The sequence below is a fragment of the Mastigoproctus giganteus genome, chromosome 5 (assembly GCF_048544385.1).
Source record: "Mastigoproctus giganteus isolate SK-2022 chromosome 5, ASM4854438v1, whole genome shotgun sequence".
Taxonomy (NCBI): domain Eukaryota; kingdom Metazoa; phylum Arthropoda; class Arachnida; order Uropygi; family Thelyphonidae; genus Mastigoproctus; species Mastigoproctus giganteus.
In genome coordinates this window covers 78,612,811-78,640,715 of record NC_143579.1, presented here as the reverse complement: position 1 = coordinate 78,640,715, position 27,905 = coordinate 78,612,811, and the positions used below count along the sequence as shown (strand labels likewise).

At 36.1% G+C, this 27,905-nt stretch overlaps 1 protein-coding gene across 1 annotated transcript in view; it reads right to left on the bottom strand.

Moving 5' to 3' along the window:
* The window catches only part of mtm (phosphatidylinositol-3-phosphate phosphatase), a 211,435-nt gene that overhangs the window by 50,719 nt on the left and 132,811 nt on the right, over positions 1-27,905 (bottom strand). Inside the window, exon 9 of the mRNA XM_090373306.1 lies at positions 18,348-18,632. Coding sequence (XP_090229432.1) covers positions 18,348-18,632 — 285 coding nt within the window. The remainder of the gene's footprint in view (positions 1-18,347; positions 18,633-27,905) is intronic.

Sequence of the window (27,905 nt, the reverse complement as noted above, 5' to 3'; positions counted from 1 at the left end):
CAGAGAATACACTAATGTTCATGTTCATCCAATGCAGAGGGTTGTTAACATCACAAACTGTGTGACATTTGAAAGTGATGTTTGAAGAAAGGGGACGTCTCACTGGCACTGATGAGAGCTGAAACCCATCAGCAGTACAAGAAAGTCTAAGTTGCAATGTCAGTGCAAACGAAGGGTTAAAAAGAAGTAGACATATTATATTCCACAGTATGGAAGATGCTATACAAAATTTGACATTAATATTCCTGTAGAATCCACCATATGTGATAGCTGCAATCCAATGATGCACAGGCTATATAGCCATTTTCTCTCTTCCCTCAAAATGGAGCTTGATGACTAGTGATCATCTTCAATTACTGGGCCATTCTTATCTGAACAGATTCATCTTACAGGAACTCTAACCACTGTTTCTTCCTAGAGATACTGGAAAATTCTGGATGGCTATCTCTGTTTCTGCACTGCAACAGTAGGGATGTCTTCATATGATGTTATTCATAAAGGATAAGACGCCTCTGCATATCAAGCACCTGTGCAAGAACTACTGTGATGGCATTTCACTGACAATAAAATGACGAGCAGCTCCTGGCCTACAATGTTTTATTCATCCAAATCACTCCCCATGCCTTTGGCTCTGGGGTTATCTGAAAAGCTCTGAATACAGATACTGCAGTTAACAGTATGTACCTAAAAATCAATACAGAATGATCTCAAATCTGCCTTGCAATGGAATATTGTTCTCACATCTGGGGTAGTGACTGCAAAACTTTTCTCAAGCTTCTAGACTCAACTCAAAAGAGGGCAATAAAGTTAATTAATGACCTTACCCACCTCTTACAAAATCTCTCCACTCTGTCTCATAACAAACATTCAGTTTTTGCTGCATGCCTTTTTCTATAGATACTTCCATGAGCTCTGTTTTTTTTTTTTTTTTTTTTTTTTTTGTTAGTTGTTGGCGCATCAGCTTCTGTGGCCATAACACACCTCCCAAAAGTTTTTTTTTTTTTTTGTATTTTATTTTGATCCAAGCCCAAGGCAGGATTCGAACCTGCAACCTTTGGGTTGCCAGGCAGGCACTTTACCCACCTGGCTAGCCCAGTTGGCCCATGAGCTCTGTTCTCCTGAATTGGCTTCTGTAATTCCTCCACTCTTCCAAACCAGTCCAAAGATGTGCTGCAAACAGTCAGCATCCATTCACTGTCCAACTCCAAAACCAGAGAACCAACTTTTCCCCATTTATCCTTTATACTTCTGTTTTTTGTAACAACCTTCCTTCACATGTATCTCCTGAAAATTACAATCTACAGAAATTCAAGTCTAATGTTAACAAGTATCTCCTGTCTTCTCAACCTACAACCCATACACGGTACTAAGTATTATAGGTTCCAATATCTTTTGTGTTTGGGGTTTCATTAAAAAAAAATAATAATAAATTTACTAGTAGTTTTAAGTAAAAAATTAAATAATTATTTTAAAAAAAACTAAATTATTTAAGGGTTACTAAAAAGTCTGAGGTTATCTAACCAAGAGGAAACCCATGCATCTAGGTCAGGTTTGTGGGAATTAGCAATAGCATGCAAAGAAGTCCTAGGCTTTTATGCTTGCAGAGTATACAGATTAATTTCTTACAAAAAAGCAATTAATCTGTATACTCTGCAAGCTATAGGTATTAGGAACGACATAACGTCACACATTTTTTGCCACAATAAAATTACATAAACTGGACAGACCATTTCGACCCATCGTATTGTACAGACACTTAGCCTTTGCTAATTTATCTTCTTACGTTGTCAAAATCATATTTCTGCTTATAAAATTTTCAAAGTTCAGAATACTTAATACAGCTCATGTTTACATGCTAATTAGCAACATTAAGTTATCCAACACAGACATTTTGGTGTCATTTGATGCCAAGTCATTGTACACCAATGTCAATGTAGATTACACAATATCTAAATTTAAAGAATGGCTAACACGTGATACTAACCTTAAATAATACACAACTCTTTCTGTGGATAATATCATCATACTCGCATCTCATCCAAACCCAGAAATTTTAGATTTAACTCAGATATCTATAAACAAATACATGCACTACTGATGGAAATTTCAGCTTCATTATCAGAAATATGCTTGGCATCTGCATAAGATCATACCCTTAACTCTCCTCCTCCCCCCAGTTAAACTATTCATTTGTTCTGCTTATAATCTCTGACAAACAAACCATAGGTAACCTTTTCCTCAAAATTTAATTCTGTTCACCATAGACTAAAATATACATTTAAACAAGATAATAGTATACATTGCTTAAACATTTTATAGTGACAAATGGGCCTGGAGTACTGGGGTCCATAGTTTAATAAATAGATATTTACAGTATACCCAGTATAAAATAAAATATAAGTACAAATTCAGTAGCTACTGAATTTGTACTTATATTTTATTTTATACTGGGTATACTGTAAATATCTATTTATTAAACATTTTATATTTTAAGCACTATGATGAACTAAAAAATTGTATTTATAGAAAAAAGAAACACTGGGAAATTTCTGAATTTTTATTCACATCATCCAAACATTTTAAAAAGATCTGTTTTATATACACAGATTTATAATGCAATTAAATATTGCCATAATAAAAATGATTTACAAACAGTTACAATATTTAACTAGTGCTTTTTCAAAAAGGAAATATCTTCATAGTCTAATTCAAGATACCATACATAAAACAAAAAATAGATTACACAGACCTACTGTAATAAAATAATCAGTCACTAATAGAAAAATAATATACTTTATCAGTGTCAACTTTCCAGACAACATAAAAATGTATTCTGTAACACTAATTTTGCTTTAGTTTTCTCATCTTACAATAAAATTAAAACATAAAATAATTACTCCCATTTTTAATTCTTTCATAATTATTTTTTTCTTTTCTCCTTTGTTCTTTTTTCTTTCCCTTTCTCCTTCCTTTTCTTTTATTCCCTTCCTCTTTTTTTTCCTTCCCCATTTTTTTCTCTCTTCTCCCCCCACATTTTTTTTTACAAACTGCAAACTCACATAAAACGTTAAACTTTCAACTCAACAATTACTAATATAAATAAAACCTCATCAGTGCAAAAATAACTGTGATATAAATAACTCAAAAAAAAAAAAATATATATATATATATATATATGCAACATTTAAATATGGCATATAAATAGTTGTGGTAATATTTATATATTATATATATAAATACTACCACAAGTATTCAAGTATTTGTGTTTGTTAGGCGGGATCCAGGGTTTCCCCTATACACCGCAGTGTACTCTAAAAGCATATCGCTGAGCCGGCAGAAAAAAAAAAAAAAAAAACTTTTCAAGGAAAGAACAACTAATAAAATGTTTGAACCCGTTACTGTGTGTAAGTGTGTGTTCTGTTGTATGTTGTGTGCCGGCTCCTGGCATTTCGCAGTCTGGGGGCAGAAGCAATTTCCTTCTACCCCCAGACACCCGTCCCTAGCCACGTGGAGGCAGCCAGGAACAACTATACTTCATACTGATGCAAAACATCAAGAATAAATGGGAAGGACTTAGTAGGAAAATAGTTAGAAGAAAGAAACGGAAGAAATAGGTTAGAAAAGGAAACAGAAGAGGAAAAAAGAATTTCCTCAACACTAGTGGCAAATAATTAAAAACATTTCAACAAATATTGCTTTAAAACTCTTACTATTACAAAATATTATTTATATTTTGTTATATAAAATCTTCCAATTGAAAGCAAAAATAAGTAAGTATATTCAACTACAGTTAAGTTAAATTTGATTCAATAACACCAATTAACTTATTACAACAAAATTCAGCAACTATTGGAACAACACTTAAGTAAATAATTACATTTACCATTTAACTTAATGAATCAACCACCAGCCCGAATGGGGCTGAAATTTACAAAATCTCAATTTCTCAGAAGAGATATACATATATACAAAACTAGAAAACAAACACAGAACAGACTCAAAAACCCAAAAACAAAACCAGGTAATAACTGTAAGTTACAATATAATACAAAAGTTCTAGAAGAGTTAAAACTTTGTTACATATTTACATTTAACTACGAGCTAAGACATCTCATTTACAACAGAAGTACAAGAAGAAAGACTCCACCCTAACCAGGGCAAAACAAAAACTGTGCATTATTATACCTAAAACACAAGAGTTAGATTCCTAATGGTGTCGATGTTATCTAAGAACTATCTGACATTAAGATTTTCCGACGTTTGAAAACCTTATCCGCAAAAGTTGAAAAAGCCCCAAACAATTCCAAAGAGGAAACCAAAAGAGGAAACTCAGAAACATCAAACACGTTTGTTATTAATTGAAAAGGAAGCCGTAAATCAACATATAAAGGACAGTCTAATATTATGTGTGGAACTGTTTCCAATTCACCACACAAACAGTTTGGAGAGTTAGCAAGACCGAAATGAAAAAGCTTAAAATTAATGCTACCGTGCCCAGAAAGAAGAAAGGTGAGATATAGACCTGGCGTAAACCAGGGAAAGTTATCCCTAGTAAAAATTTCTACTGTAGGTTTAAAACTATAAGTTACTCTTCCTTTTGTATTAAGATTCCAATCCTGTTGCCAGGAATCTTTAAAGAGTGCTGTCAACCTTTTACATTCCTCCTTATAGGTAAGATCCAAATTGTTAGAATACTGGTTCAATTGGACAAGAATACCTCGACTTTTATGGAACATAAGAAAATTTTGAATAACCTCATATTGAATTGGTAATTTCCCAGTTAAAACTAACAGGGCTGGGGTAGAAATGGTTCTGCAAGCACGTGATGTTGCTAAAAGGAAAAAACGTTGCGCTTGTATAAGATACTTTGCAACCATAGTTGTAGTACATTTACGGCCCCAAGCACCAGCAGCATAGACAATAATCGGGATAAAGATGCATCTGTAATATGTTCGAAGCACACTGGATTTTAAACCAGAAGTACATCTTGCTATATGAAGTATTTTGCCAGTGAGGATTTTAATTTTCTTTAGCAAGTATTTCGCATGCTGGACGAAATTTAGCTTATTATCCAGCATGACTCCTAAATATTTGAAAGAAGTTACAAGGCCAATAGAATTATCATTAAGTTTTACGGTTGGTGGTCTGTTAACAGCTAGCCGCCCCTTCAACAGCATCTGCTTTGTCTTTGAGACTGAGACCTCGAGCTTATGCAGTTGGCACCAGCAGTCAAGATCAAGGAGTGCCTCATTGGCACGTTCCTCCAATTCCAACCTGGAATTACCAAGGATGAGAACGACCAAATCATCGGCGTAAGCAACTTTATGTGTAAATAGTACCACAGTTAAATATGGCACCTCCAACATAAGCAACAGTAGAGCTTATCACCAAGCCAGTTAATGTACACAATACCACAGAACCAAACTCAGCCAACACTCCAATTAACATCCAGCCAACCTTAGATTGACTCTGCCATAACATTAGTTAAATTATACGCTAGTTACAAATTAACCACCTATGAAAAATTAGCAATAGAATGGTAAAACAAAATTGAGATTCCAGCTCTCAATGCAAAACTATCTACAAAACCTTTTCATTAATACAAAATTCGAACTTAAACAATACAAAACTCCCAATGCACATGTACAAGTTGCACCATGGGGAACTAAGGCTTATATATTCAGAACACCCCTTCTTCCTCTTTCCAATCATGAACCAAATGATAATATTTTTCGAAAGTTTGCCATTTGAACTCTTGCTTCTGCAGTATGATTTTAAACACAGCAATTCTCCATAATGAAGATTAGAGATGAAATCTATGGGATTTCATTTTAAATTTCATTAGAAATAAAATCTATGGGATTTCATTTTAAGAAATTAAGGCTTATATTCTTTGTAATTTAATTTCGTCTTAACCATACAAAAGCAGTAAGGAATAAGTTCCATTATATAAAGCATACCAATTACTTCATGTCAATTATAATCTTAGTAATTAATTGATAAGATAACTATACAGGCAGCCCCCGTAAACGCGGTACTTCTACAACACAGATTGTTCTAACATGTTCTAAATTGCAGCAATCCTCATACAACACAGTACTTATATAACATGGTTAGAGAATGGCGGCAAACCTCTCATAACTCAGTATTTTTGAGTTTTTGCCAGGAAAACACTGCTATTATGTTGGATGCAATTTTTTAACATTTCCATTCTTTTATCCCCACTATTGACTGACTAGTCATTATGCAAAAATCCCCATGTTAGGATTTTTCTGTGCTATTGAACTTGTGCTTATTTGATATCATAAAAAATTGACTTCGAAGCTTGCAGTTCATGAATTTTAAAGTTTTTGTAAGGTTATTTTGGTTTTTATTTGATCATTTATAAATGTTTCCAGGTATATTACTAAACTTTGTTCTTAAGAACCATTTTGGAATAATTTCTTTGTTATGAATTAAATTCCAGCCATAATTATGCCTAAGTAAAAAAGCACCACTCAAAAAAAATTTATTTCTCTAGAATCAAAGATACAAATTTTGGACTGTCTTAAAAAAGGGGAAAAGGTATTATACGTTGGAAAAAGTTTAAATTTAAATTAAGCAACAATCCGGACCACAAAGAAAACTGAACAGAAAATTAGAACTGCTGTTGTTGCAGGATCTTTCAATTTTACAAATATGATAGCTCGTCCCCGAGCGTTGATAATTAAGAAAATGGAAAAAGCACTTGGTATTTGGATTGATGATAGCAGTAAAGAACGAATCCAAATAGATGGCAATGTAATTAAACAAAAGGCACTAAAAATTTATAACCATTTAAAAGAAAATGGAGAATCTTCTGTTAGCCCTTAGTTTGTTGCAAGTAAAGGGTTGTTTGAGCTATTTAAAAACTGCTTCTCATTACATAATATAAGAATTGAAGGGGAAAGGCATCGGCTGATAATGAAGCTGCAAAGACGTATGCAGAGGAATTTCAAAAAAATTATTGAAGAGCATGCATACACAACAAATATTCAGTGCATATGAAACAGGTCTTTGGTGGAAAAAAATGCCCGAAAGAATGCTTATTTCAAAAAAGAGAAAACTGCACCAGATTTTAAAGCATCAAAAATAGTGTAATGTAGCATTAGCATACGATGCAAGAAAGCAAGCTTGTGCAGCATCAGCCAAAAAAAAAAAAAAAAACCTCCCATTTCACCCCTCCGTTCGTTCCAAATGCCTGGCCTTAAATTCATTTAGGCTATCAGCTTCCACAACAATCAACCACCAATCAACTACCTGCTGGCTAAAGGCAAATTTCCACACATCTATTCTACAACTATATTTCCTCAATTTTAAACTGTCCCCTCAGGTTCTTAGTCTGAGCAAGAGGAAGAATCCCATCAGCATTCAGCTTGCTCAACCCATTCAAGGCCTTATACACCTCAATCAGATCACCGTGCAGGTGCCTACTTTCCAGGCACTGCAATTTGCAGAAGTTAAGCCTTTCTTGGTAAGAGCATCCCTTTGTTCCCCTTCACCAACCTTGTTGCCCTTCTTTGTACTCGTTCTAGCAACTACATCCTTCCTAAAACGAGGCCTCCAGACCTGCACACAGTACTCTAGGTGTGGCCTGACCACTGCCTTGCATAATGGGACAATCATCTCCCTGTCCCTGCTAGCAAAATTCCTATATATCATTGACAAGACAATGACCCTGGCAGCCCATCTGCACTGCTCAGCAAACTTCACATTTTAATGCACAACTACCCCCAGGTCTTTTTCACTTTCCACTTCCCTGAATGTAGTACCACACAGTCGGTATGTTTTTCTTCGGTTACTGCTACCCATATGCAGTACTCAACTTCAGTTGCCACTCCTCAGCCCATTTTCCCAAATTATCTAGATCCAGTTGTCTACTTCTCTAGATCCAGTTGGAGTAGAATATTGTCTTTACTGTCGTTAACAACACTGCCAACCTTTGTGTCATCTGCAAACTTGGACATTAAACCTGATACACCTTCATCAATATCACTGATAAATATACAAAACAACACTGGGCCCAACACCGAACACTGGGGAACTCCACTAATAACATTTGCTCATGAAGAGCAGTGTCCATTGATTACAACTCTCTGTTGTCTCCAACTCAACCATTCCTTTATCCACTGTAGCAACTTACCCTTAATGCCATACCTCTCCAATTTGTACAGTAGTCTTCCATGTGCAACAATATCAAAAGCTTTCCTGAAATCCAAGTATATGATATCAAAATTATTTTTGGCATTCAGTTCCTTTGTGACCACATCATAGTATCCAATCAAATTGGTCAGACAAGACCTCCTTTTAACAAACCCATGCTGTGTCTTAACTATTACTGCAGTCTTGTCAAGATGATCCTGCAATGCTTCTTTAACCAGTGATTCCATTATTTTCCCCGGAACACAAGTTAAACTAACAGGTCTATAGTTATCTGTGTCACCTTTTGAAACCCCTTTGTAAATTGGTGATACATTTGCACACCTCCAGTCCATGGGGACCTCCCCTGAGTCCAAGAAATTTCATAATTATGGCTAAGGGTTTGCTGCTTTCTTCCTTTGCTTCCTCCTTTAATATAACTGGATAGATTCCATCCACCCCAGGTGCCGTCCTTATATTTAGTTTCAACAATTTCTCCTCCACTTTGCTCTCAGTTATTACAAAATCATTTAGCTCCCTGTTAGCATTTGATAAACTTCTGGCACTCCCCTCATTGAATAACTCCTCATGTGTGAATGTAGATTGCAAAATACTCATTCTGTTTATCAGCTACCTGAACATGATCATCAACAGTCAACCCATCTATTTTAAGTGGTCCAATCTGATTCATCCCTTTCCTTCTAGAGTTTACATAAGTAAAGAACTCTTTGCTGTTTTTCTTTGCGTCCTTTGCCAAAGATTTCTCATAATCTGCCTCTGCCTGCCTAACCTCCTTTGTGACTTGATTACAGACTAGTTTATACCTGCCATAGGCTTCTGTGTCAACTGATACTTTATATGCATCCCATACATTCTTCATCTCAGCCACAAGCCTTATTAATTCATCTGATATCCATTTAGGCCTAAACCTTGAACAGTATTTCTTACTTGGAATAAAAAGCCTAGTAGCCTCCAAAATTAAGTCCCTAAAGGCTTCACATTTAGAATTCAACGTTGGTAACATCATCAGTTTATCCCACTGAACAGAATTTAAAAACTGTTTGAGACTTCTGTAGTCACTTTTACGAAAGCAGAAGCCCTTCCCTTTAGCCTTGATGGTAGTTACATCTTTTAAGTTATTCCCACATCAGTACATTGTGATCACTGTCACCCAGTGGTTCCTTTATCAGCAAATTCTTAATGCAAGAATAATCACTGCTTATAATCAGATCAAGAGTATTACTCCCTCTGGTTGCCTCTCGAACATGTTATAGAAAACAGTCATCCAATAAATCCACAAAAGTCTTGCTAGTGTGCGAGTGACCAACTCAAGTTCCAGTTAATATCTGGAAAGTTAAAATCCTCCATTATAAGACATTCTGATTTACTGGCCCACTCTATTTCTCTGCACAATTGCTCATTATACTCATCAGATTCATTAGGCCTATAACAACACAAGTACTGTCATTTTTCCTTTCCCAGTGCTTATTTCACACCAAACAGACTCAACACTGCATTGTCCACCAACATCAATTGGATGCACTTTCTTAGATTTTGTGTTTCTTAACTAACAGCATAACCCCTCCTCCTTTCCTGCCCTGTATATCCTTCCTGTACACATTGTACTCCACAAATTCCAATTCTGCACTGCTTATATCTGTGTTACACCACGTCTCAAAAATCCCAACAATATCTGCCTTTGATGTCTTGACTAGCACTTCAAGCTCATCAAATTTATTAACTATACTCCTAGCATTGGTGTACATGTAAGTATACATGCACCTGTTCCTAGTCTTAGTTATCCTAACACAGCCCATGTATTTACTTGTTCCACTATGACTCCCAGCAGTCCTGGAAATCTCCATTACCATGCTTTCCAGCTGCTGCTCATTCTAATAGAAGCAGTGCAAGAATCACTTTCACCTCTGCCAGAGGCTACTGTTAATCTATTAGTCTGTGTATCCCCCAAGCTAGTAGTTTTCCGATCCACCTAACTCTACCTCAATAGCATCAGCAAATATTCTTGCACCCTTTCTATTTAAGTGTATCCCATCCCTGTAGAAGCAGTCTCTCCTGTCAAAAAGTACAGACCAGGCTGAAAAAAATTCTACCTCTTGAGCCTTGCCGAATCTCTCCAGGGCCGAATTGATCAACAAGGCTCTCATCATATACTCTCTCCTATCATGTCTGGGCAGAAGTTCAGACACTTTTACATTCAGCCCTAACTTGCAACTTCTTTTCAACATTGACCTGTACTTATGTGCAGTAATGCATCAGGAGATTACACGATAAAACATATGCTAGTTTATAGATCCTCTAATCCTCATGCAATGAAAGGCGTAAATAAAAACATGTTACTGGTATATTGGAAAGCAAATAAAAATTCTTGGGTAACTGCTGATTTATTTAAAGAATGGTTTCTAAATTTTTTTTGTGCTAGCTGTGGAAAACTATTTAAAGTGGAAAAAATCTAGATTTCAAAGTTTTATTACTATTGGATAAAACGCCAGGCAATCCAAATGGTTTAAGTCATACAAACATATGACTTAATCTTTTGTAATTTTTGAACATTACTTAAGTAATGGTCCTACCACCTAATACAATTTCTTAATTCAGCCATTATATTGAGGCATTATACTTATCTTTAAAACTCATTACATCAGAAAATCATTACAATGGATTTTAGAAAAAATTGATTCTGAATCTATTGAAGTGATGGAAGCAAGGAAACATTTTTCAATTGTGGACTGTATCGAAATCATAGCTTTATCGCTCAAAGAAGTAAAACTGTTAACATTAAACACATTTTGGAAAAATGTATGGCCAGAGTCAGTTCATTCGGAAAATATGGTTGAACTGGTACAACACAGAATCGGTGAGATAGTAAAACTTGCTAAGTCGGTAGGAGGGGAAAGTTTTGAAGATATGACCACTGAAGGCTTCAAAAGAATTATTGGTAGAAAAACAGGCTGGCAAAGCAGATTTGGTGGAAATAGCATCAAAGCATTCAGATAATAACAGTGCAAATGAAAATTCCAAAGTTACAAATTTTACACTAAAAAGCATATGGGAAGGCGTAAACTTACCCAAGCAATTAGAATCTTATTTTTTGAATGCAGATCCTTCGACTGAAAGGAGCACAAAGTTCAAAAGGGAGCTTCAAAAATGCTTAGCTCCATACAAAGATCTATCAAGCAAAAGCAAACAAACCCAAGTTACTGATTTTTTAAAGAGAGCAGAAGATACACAAAATCTAGATGCTGCAGAGGAAAGTTCACAAGGTGAAGATATTCCACAATAGATAAAAGTTCTTGTTTGATTGTGATAAGCAGCAATGAAGAGGAAGAAAATTAAATGAATGTACATTATCTGACATATACGTATCACAGTTTGTAAGACGTTTGTTCAGTTATTACTATTTTTAATAAAAATTAAGTTGCCAATAGTTATAAAAAAATGGTGCATTTCTGTTAGCTTTTGGAATGTAACCCACCATTTTTGTACTGATTCTTAGTCCCGTATAACACGGTTTCACACCACACAAGATTTTATAGGAACTTAACTACAGTATTATACGAGGGTTGCTTATATTTAGTTTCCATTTCTTAATCACAGAAATAGAAAAAAAAATTCACGAATTAAGAAAAAATTACCTTACTTGTTTATTACATGGTAAGAGTGTTCTGTTATTATTAATTTCAATATTTAAAGGTTATGTTTTGAATTCACAGTGAAACCCTTCCTCTGTCCAAATGAGGGAATAAAATTCAGAAAAAATATATATTTGTTAATATACAATGTTAAGTAATTATTTATGGATTAAGATATTCAACAGAACTGACTTGAATCATAATTACACAGCAGCATGCCAGAGAGAGAAAGAGATAATGTCATTTTGTGACAATGTACGGTTGTCTCAATGCTAAATATGAGATAATAAGAATGAGTCATTTATATAATAAAACTGCTTATCAAATTAAATACACATAGAACTGTTTGAAATATAAGGACTTATTTGGCTTGCTTGATGGTTCTTAGTATAATAACAGCAGTAAATTATAATTATTAAATGAATGGCTCCCAGGTATAAACCTGGGGGCCATTATTCCTTGAGGTTGCCACAGACATTCTCTCAGATATGCCAGACAAGCTGCACTTGCTACATGGGAGTCTAAAACCTGATGGAACTGATATTCGGGTGACACTCAAGTCAAGTGGACCCAATTTCGGCGAAGTCCGGACAGTCTGTGACAGCCAAATCCTCTGCTTGCACCTTCACGATGGTGGGACTGTTAGTAATACTGGGTATAACCTCCATGCACAAGTACATGGTGGGTGACCAACCAGGTGTGAACCAAAGTAAGCAGGGGTCGAGGTGTGGGGCCCACACCACATGGAGGAATGCCACCCCTCTATGTTACCAGGCAGTACTAGGTGGTAGATGACTCTCATCAACTGGTGCAATACTACCACTTTGCTTATTGCAGGCTTGAAGTGGTGGAACCCATGTTTAGTCTCTAGAGCTAAGTTCCAGTCAACCCTTCCCTATCTCTTCCATCATGCAGTATGATTGATGACTTTTGAGGTTATGATGAACATTGTGGCGAAATCCAATATTCCTTAGATTTTGAGGATACAGCTCTAAAACGGTGTTTGCAAGCCAGCCGCTAGTTAGTACACCGGACCAGACCGAACCTATTGGTAACTCTCTAGGAGGCTTCCGGATCAGCTAGTGTATAATCTTGCTACCTCTACTCTGCCAGATAGTGACTGGAGGGAGTCCGAGTAGTGTGTATGCGGGGAACATTGTCGAGGCCACGTTATGTCAAGGATCTGGGGATATTCTTACCATGTGTACACCATATCCAAAAATTTCATTACTTCATACAGCACGTCCCACTCACTTTTTCTTACTATTGAATACACCATGAATTGTCAAACTAATAGAGCAAGCTTATCTGCGAAAAGATCTAAACCTCCCAAGCACTTCCTAATTCATTTCACAAATATACGTAATCCCAATTCTAATCTTAACAATGTCCATTTCCACTTGCAGTCTGCCAAACCCCATGTACTTTTTCTGAAGAATCTCAGTTATCGGTTGATTCAATTACTGCTCATCTCAGATGCCCAAATTATTCGCTGTATGATTCCTTTCGCCTTAAAGGTGGTACTTATGCATATGTCCATTCTGATATTCCTTGTCAGAGACTTGGCAATTTGGAATCTACTCTTTCATCTTCTCTGGCTTAAAATCTCTCTACCTCATTGTGTAAAATTCATCTGTTGTCTCTACTGTTCTCCCAACTCCACTAATCACTTGGAGCTCTTTGACTTCCTCTCTTTGCAACTTGACTTTCTCCAATCCAACTATCCTAACAGTGAGGTAATTTTAATGTTTACAACTCCAGCTGGCCTCCATTTTCTAGTCACACCGACCCAACTGGTCAAGATGCTGAGGCTTTTGCAATTACTAATGACCTTGCACAGACTGTTCATTTATCTACAAGAATACCAGACAATCCTAATCATACAGCCAACACGCTTGATCTTTTTCTCACAAACAACCCTTCTAAGTACACGGTCAAAGTGAGAGGTCCTTTAGGCACTTCATATCACAACTTGGTGATTGTCTCTTCTCCAATGGAGCCTTTATCTCATGGCTATTCCCAACCTCGTGTTGTTTGGCATTACAAGAATGCAAAATGGGATGACCTGCGAGACTTCTTTTCCTTGGTTGGATTACTGTTTCAAAACTTCTGATGTCAACGTTTGCTCAGATCGTGCCAGTGAAATTATTCTTGCAGGAATGGAATCCTTTATCCCACACTCCACTTTAAAATCTCATCCTCTTTCTAAACCTTGGTTTTCCAATAAATGTGCTAAGGCTGTTCAAGAGAAGAATGTTGCATATCGTAATTGGCTTGTTTCTAATTCTCCAGTTTCATTTTCTGCCTACACCAAAGCTCGCAACAATTGTAAAGCAGTTATTAATCAGTCCAAACTAGAGTTTGAACAGGCTAAGAGTAGAAAACTTGCTTCTTGGCCTAATGGTAGCCGAGCATTCTAGTCCCTTGCCAAAGCTATTGGCCACAACTTTTGCCCATCTCTGCTCCCACCTCTGTCCAAACCAGATGGTTCTGTTGTCACTTCAGCCAAGGATAAAGCTGACCTGCTGGCATCCCATTTTTCTTCCAACTCATATATTAATGATCTTGGTAAAACACCTCCCACCATTCCCAACACACTCCATTCAATGCCTCCTGTGGTCTTCCATCAAAAGGATGTCAGAAAGATTTTGACGAATCTTGATGCTAAGAAAGCTCCAGGTCACGATGGTATTTCTCCACTTGTTCTTCAAACCTGTGCTCCTGAACTTACTCCTATTCTTTGCTGCCTTTTTTCAGTTTCTTATTCCAAAAGGTGTTTTTCCTTCTGCTTGGAAATTTGCTCATATCCAGCCAGTTCCTAAAAAGGGTGACAAATCCCTCCCATCCAATTATCGTCCCATTGCAATTACTTCTACTCTTTCTAAAGTAACGGAGAAATTAATTAACCGCCAACTCTTAAACTACCTAGAAACCTTCCGTCTGATCAACGATCGCCAGTATGGATTCCGTCAGTGTCGATCCACTGGTGATGTTCTGGCTTATGTTACCCATTTATGGACTAATTCAATGGAAAGGTTCGGTGAAACACAAGTAGTTGCTCTTGACATCTCAAAGGCTTTCGATCGTGTTTGGCCTAAAGGTCTTCTAAACAAGCTTCCATCTTATGGTTTGCCAACTGTTTTTAGTAATTGGTTATCTAGTTTTCTCTCTCTGATTGCTCACTGAGGGTGATGGTAGATGGCTCTCTGTCTTCTAACTTCTCCACTAATGCCGGTGTCCCACAAGGTTCAGTTCTTTCCCCCATTCTTTTCCTCTTGTATATTAATGACCTTCTTCCATTGACTGGAAATCCTATCCATAGTTTTGCCGATGATAGCACATTGCATTCCACTTTCCATTTTGAGAAACCTTGCCCTGTTCAATCAGCTTCAACTTCTCGAAAATCTGCTACCAATTCCTTAAATGCCGATCTTCGGGTAATTCTCCAGTGGGGCAAAGACAACTTAGTTGATTTCAACCCTTCTAAAACTCAGTCTTGTCTTATATCTCTCAAAAAGGATTCTTCTGCTCCTATGCTTATCTTTAGTGACACTCCGATTTCTAGGCAAAATGATATATCTCTTTTGGGGATTACCCTGACTTCTAATCTCTCTTGGCACAAGCACATTACAAATATTGCTTCCTCTGCATCTAAAAAACTTAGTTTTCTCTATCGCTCTGGGCGTTACTTTTCTTCGAAACAGCTGCTCACTCTGTATAAATTGCAAATCCGTCCTGCCATGGAATATTGTTCCCACATCTGGGGTGGTGCCCCCAAAACCTCTCTCAGGCTTCTTGATTCCATTCAGAAGAGGGCGGTTAGGTTAATTAATGATTCATCTCTAACAGAGTCTCTCCACTCGCTGTCTCATAGACGTACTGTTTCTGCTGCATGCCTCTTCTACAGATACTTCCATGGGCACTGTTCTTCTGAATTGGCTGCTATAATTCCCGCTCTCTCTCTCTCTTTCAAAACAGTCCGAACACGTGCCGCCACCAGCCAACATCCATTTACTGTCCAACTTCAAACTCACAGAACCAACTTTCCATCTTCCTCGTTTATTCATTCACCTGCCGTTTTCTGGAACAACCTTCCTTCATACGTATTTCCTGAAAATTACAGTCTACAGAAGTTCAAGTCCAGTGTCAACAAATATCTTCTTTCGTCTTCTCAACCTCCAACCCAAGCACGGTACAAAGTACTATAGGTTCTAATACCTCTCGTGTTTGGGGTTTACTTAAAAAAATAAATAAATAAAATAAAAAAATAAATAAACTAGTCTCCCCCCCCTCAAGAATAGGATTTTATACTGAATACCGAATCCAAATTGTTACTGTTTCTTGCTGAATCAACTTACTTTCTGAACAGACAACCTTGTCCCTATGGATTATGCCTTGTTGCATTTAGTTTATTTAAGTAAATTAATTAAATACCTGGTAATAGATGTATCATAATTTTTATTTTTGGATAATTTATTCGAGGTAGTGCAATACATGGGCAACTCATTGTGAAGGATGAGCACAATATGAGATACAGATGAAATTATGCTTTTCACACTACTGTCGTATTTGTTCTTTAAGAGTTATCCATGATGTATCTACTCCGATATTATACAGCATCTTAAACTCTTAAATATTATGCCTTGTTGCATTTAGTTTATTTAAGTAAATTAATTAATTACCTGGTAATAGATCTATCAATTTTTATTTTTGGATGCTTCCATATATGGACATTCCAAATTTAATGCTCATGCATATTTAATTTTAATATGCATGGCTTGTACTTAAGTTGCTAAAGTATTTACTAACTTAAGTGTTAGTAGCCTAGTACCTTGAGCCTATACATTTTGGTTTTTGTACGTTTAAAAAAAATTAATTTTAATGTTTATATTTAAAAAAAAAAAAAAAAAAAAAAAACCTTGCAAATCGTGATATTTTCATTAATATACTTGTTAAAAATTTGTATAACAAGTTGTTGTACAACTTTAAAAGAATAAAAAAAAAGTAAATATCATTTACATGGTATGTAAAGGTAAATTATTTAGTCATATTTAAGGTCATATTTGGTTAAATTTAATGACATCATTTCATCTCACACTAATGACCTCACATAGCTTGTTCATTTACCTATCAAAATACCAGACAATCCTAACCATATACCAGAAGTTGTAAACAATAAACAACCCTTCAAAGTCAATGTTAATAGTCTTCTATGCACCTCAGATCAAAACTTGGCCATTCTCAGCCTAGTGTAAATTGGAATTACAAGAATGCAAAATGGATCATTGGCATGATTATATTCTTTCTATCCTTGTTTGGATTACTGTTTTAAATCATCCAATCATAATGTTTCTGCTCCAATTGTTTCAGTGAAATTATTCTTGGAGGGAATCCTTTATCCTGCACATTACATCCCTAGAATTGCATCATTTATTTAAACCTTACGTTTTCCAATAAATTGAACAATGCTAAGGCTGTTAAAGATAAGGAGGTAACATATCCCAAATGACTTGTATCCAAATCTCCAGCTTCATTTTCTACTTATGCTAAAGCCTGTAACAATTGTAAAGCAGTTATTAATCAATCAAAACTCAATTTTGAACAGGCTAAGAGCAGAAAACTTTTCTTCTTGTCCACTGGTAGTTCTACACTCTTACCAAAGATATGCTACTGGTGACAACTAATGCCCAGCTGTACTCTCATCTCTATTACAAGGTGATGGTTCCATTGCATCCTCTAAAAACAGAGCAGACTTACTAGCATCCTACTTTTCTTCTACCTCTAGTCTATCACTTGTTACCAAATCCAATACACTCCACTCAATGGTTCCTGTGGTCTTCCAACAAAAGAACTTTAAGCAATCTTGATACCAAGAAAGCTCCAGGTTCAGGGAGCTTTCTGCACTTGTTCTCAAAACCTGTACTCCTGAGCATGCTCCTGTTCTTTGTAACCTTTTTATACTTTCCTATTCCACTGGTGTTTTTACATGGAGTAGGAAAGCAGGACTGAGAAAAAAAAGCATTCTTTTTAACATTAATACTTGGCCCTATAGCTGCCAATACAACCATTGCAACATTCATTATTCTGGATTGGGAGTTCCTGGACTAAAACATTTTTACAGTCTAAAGATATCAATCAAATTTCCACCTCTTTGGATTATTAAAAGAATTTTCTCCAAGGGCTGGAATACTCCCATGTCGACAGGATAAATGTGTGCATGTAGGGAAAGAATACCAGACAAGACTGCCTAATATAAAACAGATAACACAATTCACTGACTAATTGTGATCTAAATTCTTGATGAAACTTGAACTGCTCTCACAATTTTATTATTCTTGATGCTAGAAATTTGCATCCCATGTAAACTTTATATGAATATAAAGAGAAAAGGTTCTTAAAATTATCATATAAGGATATCTACACCTGGAAACTTGGCATTAACAGGATTAAAAATAAAGGATTAATTATTTTTTTTGATGAATTAATAATAAGAACGAAACAAAACTTAATAATTTAAGCTACAAAAGATGTAAATATTACCTGTGCAGTTCTATCCCAACCATCACTACAGTGAACGACAACTGATGTTTTATTACTCTCAACTTTATCTGCGATACGCACTGCTCCAGCTAAGATACAACGAACATGCTCAAGCCAATGGGTAGATTCAATATTAGATAACCAACGTGTTTCATCAATGGATGGAAAGCATATTTCTTTCAGTTTTCGAAGACTCTCCCTCATTACGTGGATATTATGGATATCTAAAAATATGAGTTCAGCATTCTGATAAGCATCTTCACTTTCATAACCACCACCTCTTGCCTGTAAAAAAAAAAAAAACAAACACACACACACACATATATAATTGAAAGAAATGAAGAACCAACAATTCAAGAAACAGAGAAAAGGCATATAAATGAAGAATAATAATATGTAAAGTAAATTTAAACTTAACAGAACTGATTAATATCATAAAATAAATGATTAAACATAACATACAAGACTGTATTAGAGAACACAAAATTTTACAGATATTTCTATTCTATATATATATATATATATATACAAATTGTATATATATATATATATATATATAGAATGGAAAACAAGCTAATTAATACTGGAAGAAAAGGCATGCATGCCCTAAGCTATAAACAAAAGAGAAGCCTAAAAATTAATATTATAATAATAAAATTACACATATTACTAAAATTATTATAGATAATTTTCTATAATAATTATAATTATCATATAAGGATACATTGAATGGTATGTTATCAAGAGCTAACAACGTTTAGTACAACTAACTAATAATCAAAAAATCTATTTGTTTCTGGTTACTACCTGCCAGTAATAACAGAACCTAACAATAATTTGCCAACAGGCCTGATTTTGAAAGATATTATGAAGGTAATGAATAGTATAGCCAGTAATTGTAACAATGGAAATATTACAGAACTGAAACACAGAAACTGAAATAATAAAATTTGGATGTAAAAGTCAAAAATATTTTTAGAAAACTTAAATTTAGAATAACTTCTAAATTTATAAGCCATTGAAGAGACTGACTGAAGATGTGAGAGACTAATATTACAACAATATTAGTCCAACAGTATAAAAAAAATAATAATAAAAATTAAAAAAAATAAATAAAAAAATTTTGTCAGCCATGAATCTAATCTCTTCGCAAAGCTGCTAAATCCATACATAACAAAGCAGTATTTTATTAGCCAGACATCAAAGAACCATGTAACTTGTCTGAATGGCTATTGGGGAGGAGGGGGAAACAAAGATAGCACAAAGAAGCTTATTCAAATGCTACTATATATATAAAACTTACAAGAAAACAATAAATGGATTATTGAATAATGTGTGAAGAAAAACTGTAAAAAAAAAATATTAAATACTTAGCAGATATGGAGAGACAAAGCAGCAGAGACCAATAATAGAATTATTATTTTTCTTCATTTCTTTTGGTGAGTTTCATCATCATCATCCATTTTCAATCCACTGCAGGATGAAGACCTCTCCAGCAACTTTCCAGTTCCTTCTGTTTTGTGCAATGGTCATCCATTTACTACCCACGAACTCATGAATTTCATCTGTCCATCTCTGTTGTTGTCTTTCAGGCTTTCTTCTAACTCCTCTTGGGTACCATTGTTATTTTCTTAGTTCATCTATCATCATGTGTTCAAGCTATGTGTCCTGCCCAAAATCATTTTCGTTCTTCAGTTTTGATAAGAATGTCCTTTACTTGAGTTTGCTGCCTAATCCATGTGTTTCCCTTCTTATCTAACAGTCTGATTCCTAATATAATTCGTTCCATTTTTCACTGTGTGGTTCTCAGCTTCTCTTCCATTCTTTTGGTGAGTGCACAAGTTTTGTTTCACTTCCCTAAGTCATGGTGGGGAGTATACATTAGTTCATTATTTTACGTTTCAGACAAATTGGGATATTGCTCCTCAGTACATGACTATATTTCCTGAACGCTATCCAACCAAAATTTATTCTTCTCTTGACTTCCAGCTAATGGAAGTCAAAAGATCATTATTACAGCTAATGACTTGTCCCAGATAAGTATATGAATCCACCTTTTCTATGAGTGGCGTCTCCGTAGCCAGGTGGGCAGGAGCAGTGCGTAGCATACGCTTCTTGATTAGACCGGGATTCGAGCCCGTGATCCACTAAATACGGAGGATGCGGAAAGGTCAGGGAATGACCACCGCATATCCCCGGAGCAATATGGCCTTAGTTGCTAATGCTCCTAAAAAAAAACCTAACAACAACAACAACCTTTTCAATTATTGCTCCTTCAATCATTATAACCCTTTGGGCGCCTCCGTAGCCAGGTGGGAAGGAGCAGCAGTGCATAGCACATGCTTCTTGATTAGACCGGGGTTCGAGCCCGTCACCACCAAATACGGAGGATGCGGAAAGGTCAGGGAATGACCATCGCAGAGCAATATGGCCTTAGTTGCTAATGCTCCTAAAAACCAAATAACAAATAACAAATAAATATAACCCTTTCTGTGGCATACTTGTTCATCATTACTTTTGTTTTAATCATATTCATCTTTAGTCCGAAATTCTTACTAACTCTGCATAACTGATTACTTTGCTTGCTCACAGCTAAGTATTCATACATAGTCTGTATAAAAATATTTTCACACACAGTTCATTCCTTTATTAATATGTTACTGAAAGTTCTTGGTTTGGTTTTTGCTGTAATAGCTTTCCATTCTAAAGTATTTTAGCAATATAAAAGTTGCAGCAATTCAAATAAGTTACACAGGTTCTTGGTTATCTGTTAATGAAATACTACTTTCGGGTTGACAGATCTAGCCTATGTTATTTTCTTTTATATTATTCTTTCTATAGTATTGTCTAAATTCTTTTACCATTTATGTTTTATACTGCCTTGGATTCCCACATTTTTACCGTATAGTTATACTGTTTCAATCTGTGACTTTTTACTTCAATTGACAACTTAAACTAAAGGACCTTCTACAGGAATTTAACTCCAACTTTTTAACTATACTATATTCTTCATTTTTATTTCTCTGAAATTACTAGGTTTACCAAAGGACAGACATGAACCTATTTCTAAATAAACCAGTATCTCTTCACCTTTACAGAGCTTTCCTATTCCATTAGCTGTTTTTACAACTATACTATTGCCAAGTTTCATTATGCCTGAAATTAATATATTACATAGAATATATTCAAGCACCATATTGAACATTTTACCATGAACACAGAAGTTGCCTTTATCCAAACCTTTTTTTTCTTAGAAGTCTCTACTCTACAGAAATGAAAAAGTGGTTGCACTTTTTCATTCCTTTAATTAGTAGCTGTGGTCTATGTATGATTTATTGCTCGGACATGGTAAGTCTACTCATTACTTTTGTTTTGAAGTATTTTCATTTGGTTCTCTGCCATGTCAAAGTGGAAGAGCAAAGTGGAGGAGAAATTGTTGAAGTTAAACATAAGAAAGGCACTTGGGGTGGATGGGATCTATCCAGTTATAATAAAGGAGGAGGCAAAGGAATGAAGCAAACCCTTAGCCATAATTATGAGAGCATTCTCGGACTCAGGGGAGGTCCCCATGGATTGGAGATGTGCAAATGTATCTCCAATTCACAACCGGGGGGATCGAAGGGTGACACGAGTAATTACAGACCAGTTAGTTTAAATTCTGTTCCGGGTAAAATAATGGAGTCACTGGTTAAAGATGCATTGTAGGATCATCTAGACAAGACTGCAGCAATAATTCATGGGTTTGTTAAGGGAAAGTCCTGTCTGACAAATTTCATTGGATATTATGATATGGTTACAAAGGAACTGGATGCAAAAAATAATTTTGATATCATATACTTGAATTTCAGGGAAGCTTTTGACACTGTTGCACATGAAAGACTACTGTACAAATTGGAGCAGAATGGTATATATTATGGGTAAGTTGCTACAATGGATAAAAGAATGGTTGAGTGGGAGAAGACAGAGGGTGGTAATCAATGGGCGCTGCTCTTCGTGGACTAATGTTATTAATGGAGTCCCACAGGGTTCCGTGTTGGGTCCACTGTTGTTTTGTATATTTATCAATGATATTGATGAAGGTATCAGGCTAATGGCAGTGTGCTACTGCAACAGGATCTAGAAAATTTGGGAAGATGGGCTGAGAAGTGGCAACTGAAGTTTAACATTGACAAATGCAAAGTACTGCATGGGGGTAGAAGTAACCCCAGAGGAACGTACCAACTGTGTGGTACTACACTTAGGGTAGTAGAAAATGAAAAAGACCTGGGAGTAATTGTGCAGTCAGATAAGAATTTTTCTGAACAATGCAGACAGGCTGCAAGAGCAGGTCATGGGGTTTTGTCAATGATATACAGGAATTTTGCTAGCAGGGAAAAGGAGGTGATTGTCCTTCTGTATAAGGCAATGGTCAGGCCACGCCTTGAGTACTGCATACAGGCTGGAAGTTTCATTTTAGGAAGGATGTAGATTTGCTTGAGCGTGCACAGAGAAGGGCAACAAGATTGGTGAGGGGAATGAAGGATCCTCTTACCAAGAGGCTTAAGTCTGGAAATTGCAGCGGCTGGAAACTAGGCACCTGCAAGGTGATTTGACTGAGGTGTATAAGGCCTTGAATGGGTTGAGCACGCTGAATTCTGATGGGATTCTTCCACTTGTTCAGATTACAAACCTAAGGGGGCATAAATTCAAACTGAGGAAAGACAGCTGTAGAACAGATGTGCGGAAATGTGTCTTTAGCCAGTGGGTAGTTAATCGCTGGAACAAACTTTCACCTGTCGTTGTGGAAGTTGATAGGCAAAATAAATTTAAGGAGGAACTGGACAGACATTTAGAGGGAATGGCTGTGTGAATTTTTTTTTTTTTTTTTTTTGGCTGATGCTACATAAGCTCATATGCTTGCTTTCTTGCATCACATGATTACTATTACTATCAATGATAATTAATATGCACTGTGGATGCAATTTAAAATGAAAAACAGTAATAATAAAATTTAAATTATATTAAATTCATATATATTCCTTAACATTTAGGCTGGATTCTTTTTTTGATAGACATACTGCATGTTGATTATGTAGAAAGCCCTCTTTTTTTTGTTTTTTCCTTTCAATCTAAGTGGTTGACCCCTGAAAATATCACCATATATTCAAAATACTATTGTATTTTCTTTATATAATACAATAGTATTTTGTATATAATTAAAATTATATACAAAATACTATTGTATTTTGTATATAATTTTAGAAATTTTAAACATTACTCTGCCTGTACCCCAAGGGTTTACCTCTGTATTTCTGTCAGATATGCTCTACTCTTCTTCATTAATTCATATACATACATTTTCTCAAATACTCTAGCATTATTTTTATACTGTGCATATGTATGTATGATATTTCAATTACCAAAATGCTTAAAGTAATAATAAACAGAAAAAATAGTTAATGAGAGCACATGACTACCCTACATACTTAGAATACAGACAATTTTCCTATTAGCTTGGTTTTGAGTATATTTACAATAGGTCTGAGGGGCATTTATGGATATTTACCCAACAAAATATTTTGAAGTGGCCTTCACTACTGGTTGAACTGATGGATATGAGTGTACTTGTAAATAATTTTTTTTTGTTATTTTTTAAGGACTTTTATTTTATTAAATACTTGATATGCAGTTAAAGATTAATCAATAATAAGAATAAATTGAGAATTCTTGTAATTCTCAGTTGTAGAAGCAGTCTCTCAGGAGAGACTGCTTCTACAGGGATGGGATACACTTAAATAGAAAAGGTGCAAGAATATTTGCTGATGCTGTCGAGGCAGTGTTAGGTGGGTCAGAAAACTGCTAGCTTGTGGGGGATACAAGGACTAATAGATTAACAGTAGCCACTGGCAGAGGTGAAAGTGATTCTTGCACTGCTTCTATTGGAATGAGCAACAGCCTGGAAAACAAGATGCAGAGTATTTCACAGACTGCTGGAAGTCATTGCGGTACAAGTAAACACATGGGTTGTGTTAGGGTAGCTAAGAATAGGAACAGGTGCATGTATACTTGCGTGTACACCAATGCTAGGAGTTTGGTAAATAAATTTGATGAATTTGAGCTATTGCTCAAAACATCAAAGGCAGATATTGTTGGGATATATCAGAGATGTGATGTCACACAGATATAAGGAATGCAGAACTGGAATTTGGGGACAGAAAGGATAGACAGGATAGGAAAGGAGGATGGGGTTATGCTATTAGTTAAGAAACACAAAATCCAAGGAAGTGAAGCCAGTTGACATCACTAGACAGTGCAGTGCCGAGTCAATTTGGTGTGACATAAGCATTGGGAGATCAAAATTGAGAGTAGGAGTGTGCTATAGGCCTAATGACTCTGATGAGTATAATAAGAAACTGTACAGGGAAATAGAGTGGGTCAATAAATCAGAGTCTTATAATGGGGGCCTTTTAATTTCCTAGATATTGACTGGAATTTGTGGGTTGGTCACTCACACACTATCAAGGCTTTTGTGGATTTAATGGATAATTGTTTTCTACATCAGCATGTTCGGGAGGCAACTAGAAGGAGTAATACTCTTGATCTCATTATCAGTAGTGATTCTTCATGCATTAAGAATCTCCAGATAAAGGAACCACTAGGTGGCAGTGATCACAGTGTGCTGAAGAGGGATTTACTCAAAGAGGTAACTACCATCAGGGGTAAAGGGAAGGGTGTTTGCTTTCGTAAAGGCGACTACGATGGACTGAGACAGTATTTAAATTCTATACAGTGGGACCAACTGATGATGTTACCAAAAGCAAATTCAAAATGGGAAGCATTCAAAGAACTTATCTTGGAAGCTACTAGGCTTTACATACCAACTAAGAAATATTGTTCAAGATTTAGGCCTAAATGGATGTCAGATGAACTAATGAGACATATGGCAGAGAAGAAAAATGCATGGGATACATATAAATTAACATGAGACACAGAAGCCTATGATAGATACAAGTTGATCTGTAACCAAATTACAAAGGAGGTTAGGCAGGCGAAGGGAGATTATGAGAAATCCTTGGCAAAGGATGCAAAGAAAAACAGAAAAAAGTTCTTTACCTAAAAAGTTCTTAACTCTAGAAGGAAAGGGATGAATCAGATTGGTCCACTGGATATTGATGGTTCAACTGTTGATAATCCTGCTCAGGTGGCTAACAAACTAAACGGGTATAGTGCATCTACATTGCACATGAGGAGTTATTCAGAAAGGGGAATGCCAGATGTAAACTCTGGCAGTGAGCTATATGATTTTGTAATAAATGAGAGGAAAGTGGAGGAGAAATTGTTGAGGATAAACATAAAAAAGGCACCCGGGGTGGATGGGATCTATCCAGTTATATTAGGCAGCAAAGGAAGTAAACAAACCTTTAGCCATAATTATGAGAGCTTCTTTGGACTCAGAGGAGGTACCCACAGACTGGAGATGTGCAAATATGACCCCAATTCACAAAGGAGGACTAAAGGCTGACACAAGTAATTATAGACCTGTGAGTTTAACTTCTGTTCCAGGAAAATTAATGGAGGCAATGGTTAAAGAAGCACTGCAGGATCATCGAGAGAAGACTTCAGTTATAGCTCAGACACAGCATGGTTTTGTTAAGGGAAAGTCTTGCCTGACCAATTTGATTGGATACTAAGATGCAGGGAATAACTTTGATATTATATATTTGGATCTTAGAAAGGTTTTTGATACCGTTGCACATGGAAGACTGCTGCACAAATTGGAGCAGTGTGGCACTGGAGGCAAATTGCTGCTATGGATAAAGGGATAGTTGAGGGGGAGAAGACAGAGAGTGGTAATCAAAGGACACTGCTCATCGTGGACTAATATTATTAGTGGAGTCCCTCAGGGTTCAGTGTTGGGTCCACTGTTGTTTTCTGTATTTATAAATGATATTGATGATGGTATATCCGGCTTAATGTCCAAGTTTGCAGACAATACGAAGGTTGGCAGGGTTGTTAATGACAGTACACTGCTGCAACAGTATCTAGAAAAGTTGAGCAGATGGGCTGAGAGGTGCCAAATGAAGTTTAACATTGGCAAATGTAAAGTACTACATATGGGAAATAGCAACCTCAGAGCAATGTATCAACTCTGTGCTACTACACTGACAGTGGCAGAGAATGAAAAAGACCTGGGGGTAATTGTGAAGGCAGATATGAAGTTTTCTGAGCAGTGCAGACAGGCTGCAAGAGTAGCTCATCGTGTCTTGTAATAAGGAGGTGATTATTCCCTTGTATAAGGCAATGGTCAGGCCACACATTGAGTACTGTATACAGGTCTGGAGGCCTCATTTCAAGAAGCTGGAACAAGTACAGAGAAGGGCAACAAGGTTAGTGAATGGAACAAAGGGTTGCTCTTAGAAAGAAAGGCTTAAGGTTTTGCAAATTACAGTGTCTGGAGACTAGGCACCAGTGAAGTAATCTGATAGGTGTATAAAGCCTTGAATAGTTTGAGCATGCTCAATGCTGATGGGATTCTTTCCTCTTGCTCAGAATAATCACCTGAGAGGGCATAAATTCAAATTGAGGAAAGACAGATGTAGGATAGATGTGTGGAAACTTGCCTTTAGCCAGCAGGTAAGTTGGTTGGTGGAACAGACTTCAATCCCTTGTTGTGGAAGTTGACAGTCTAAATAAATTTAAGGCTCAGCTGGACAGGTATTTCAAACGAACGGAGGAGTGAAATGGGAGTGGTTTTTTTTGGCTGATGCTGCATAAGCTTGCTTTCTTGCATCATATGCCTCTACTAATGCTAATACACCTTGTTTTTATAAGAAAACAAAATTTTACCCATTTTTTTTCATTCTTGTTCAATTAAAATTAACTAAAATTAGAAAGGGGCAAAAAAAATAGCATGCATTTAAAGAAATCAAACAAAACTGACAAAGAGATAATGATCAATACATTGAGTTTCATATGATTAATATCATTTCTTATTCTGGAAACAAAGTTGCTTTCGGATAAGACTAGTTTGGCTTTAATTTTACTGATCAAATTACATCTAGTCTAAAATTTGATACATCTGCATCAACAGCTTTATACAACCCACGCTTAAAATTCTACTGCTGACGGTCAACACAGAAGTGATAATGCATTTCTCTGATTCTTCTGATATCTGCTTGAATCTCAGAATGTTCTAACACCTCTCTTTTATTTTTGAACCTGTTCATCCCACTACTTTGAATTCCCTATAGTGATAGGGAATTCAAATTTTTAATTGAGGTTGTTAGGTAGCTCTAACGTATAATTATAGAAACGGTAATACGCTTCACTGTTTCTATTAGATAGCGTAGTATTGACATTTAATTTAATTTATTGATCTTATTAATTTAAAATATCATGCCCCAAACTAGAGCAGCAAAGCAACGGGCACAAAGTGGCAGGAGTGCTGTGACTCGGGGGAGAACTGAGGGGGGCGATTCTCCAACGCATCACAGCCTAAAAAAATGTGCAACTCGTGAAATGTTTGGCAAACTATCTGGAACGGAACATGATATTGCCATGGGTGATGTCTTTGTGTGT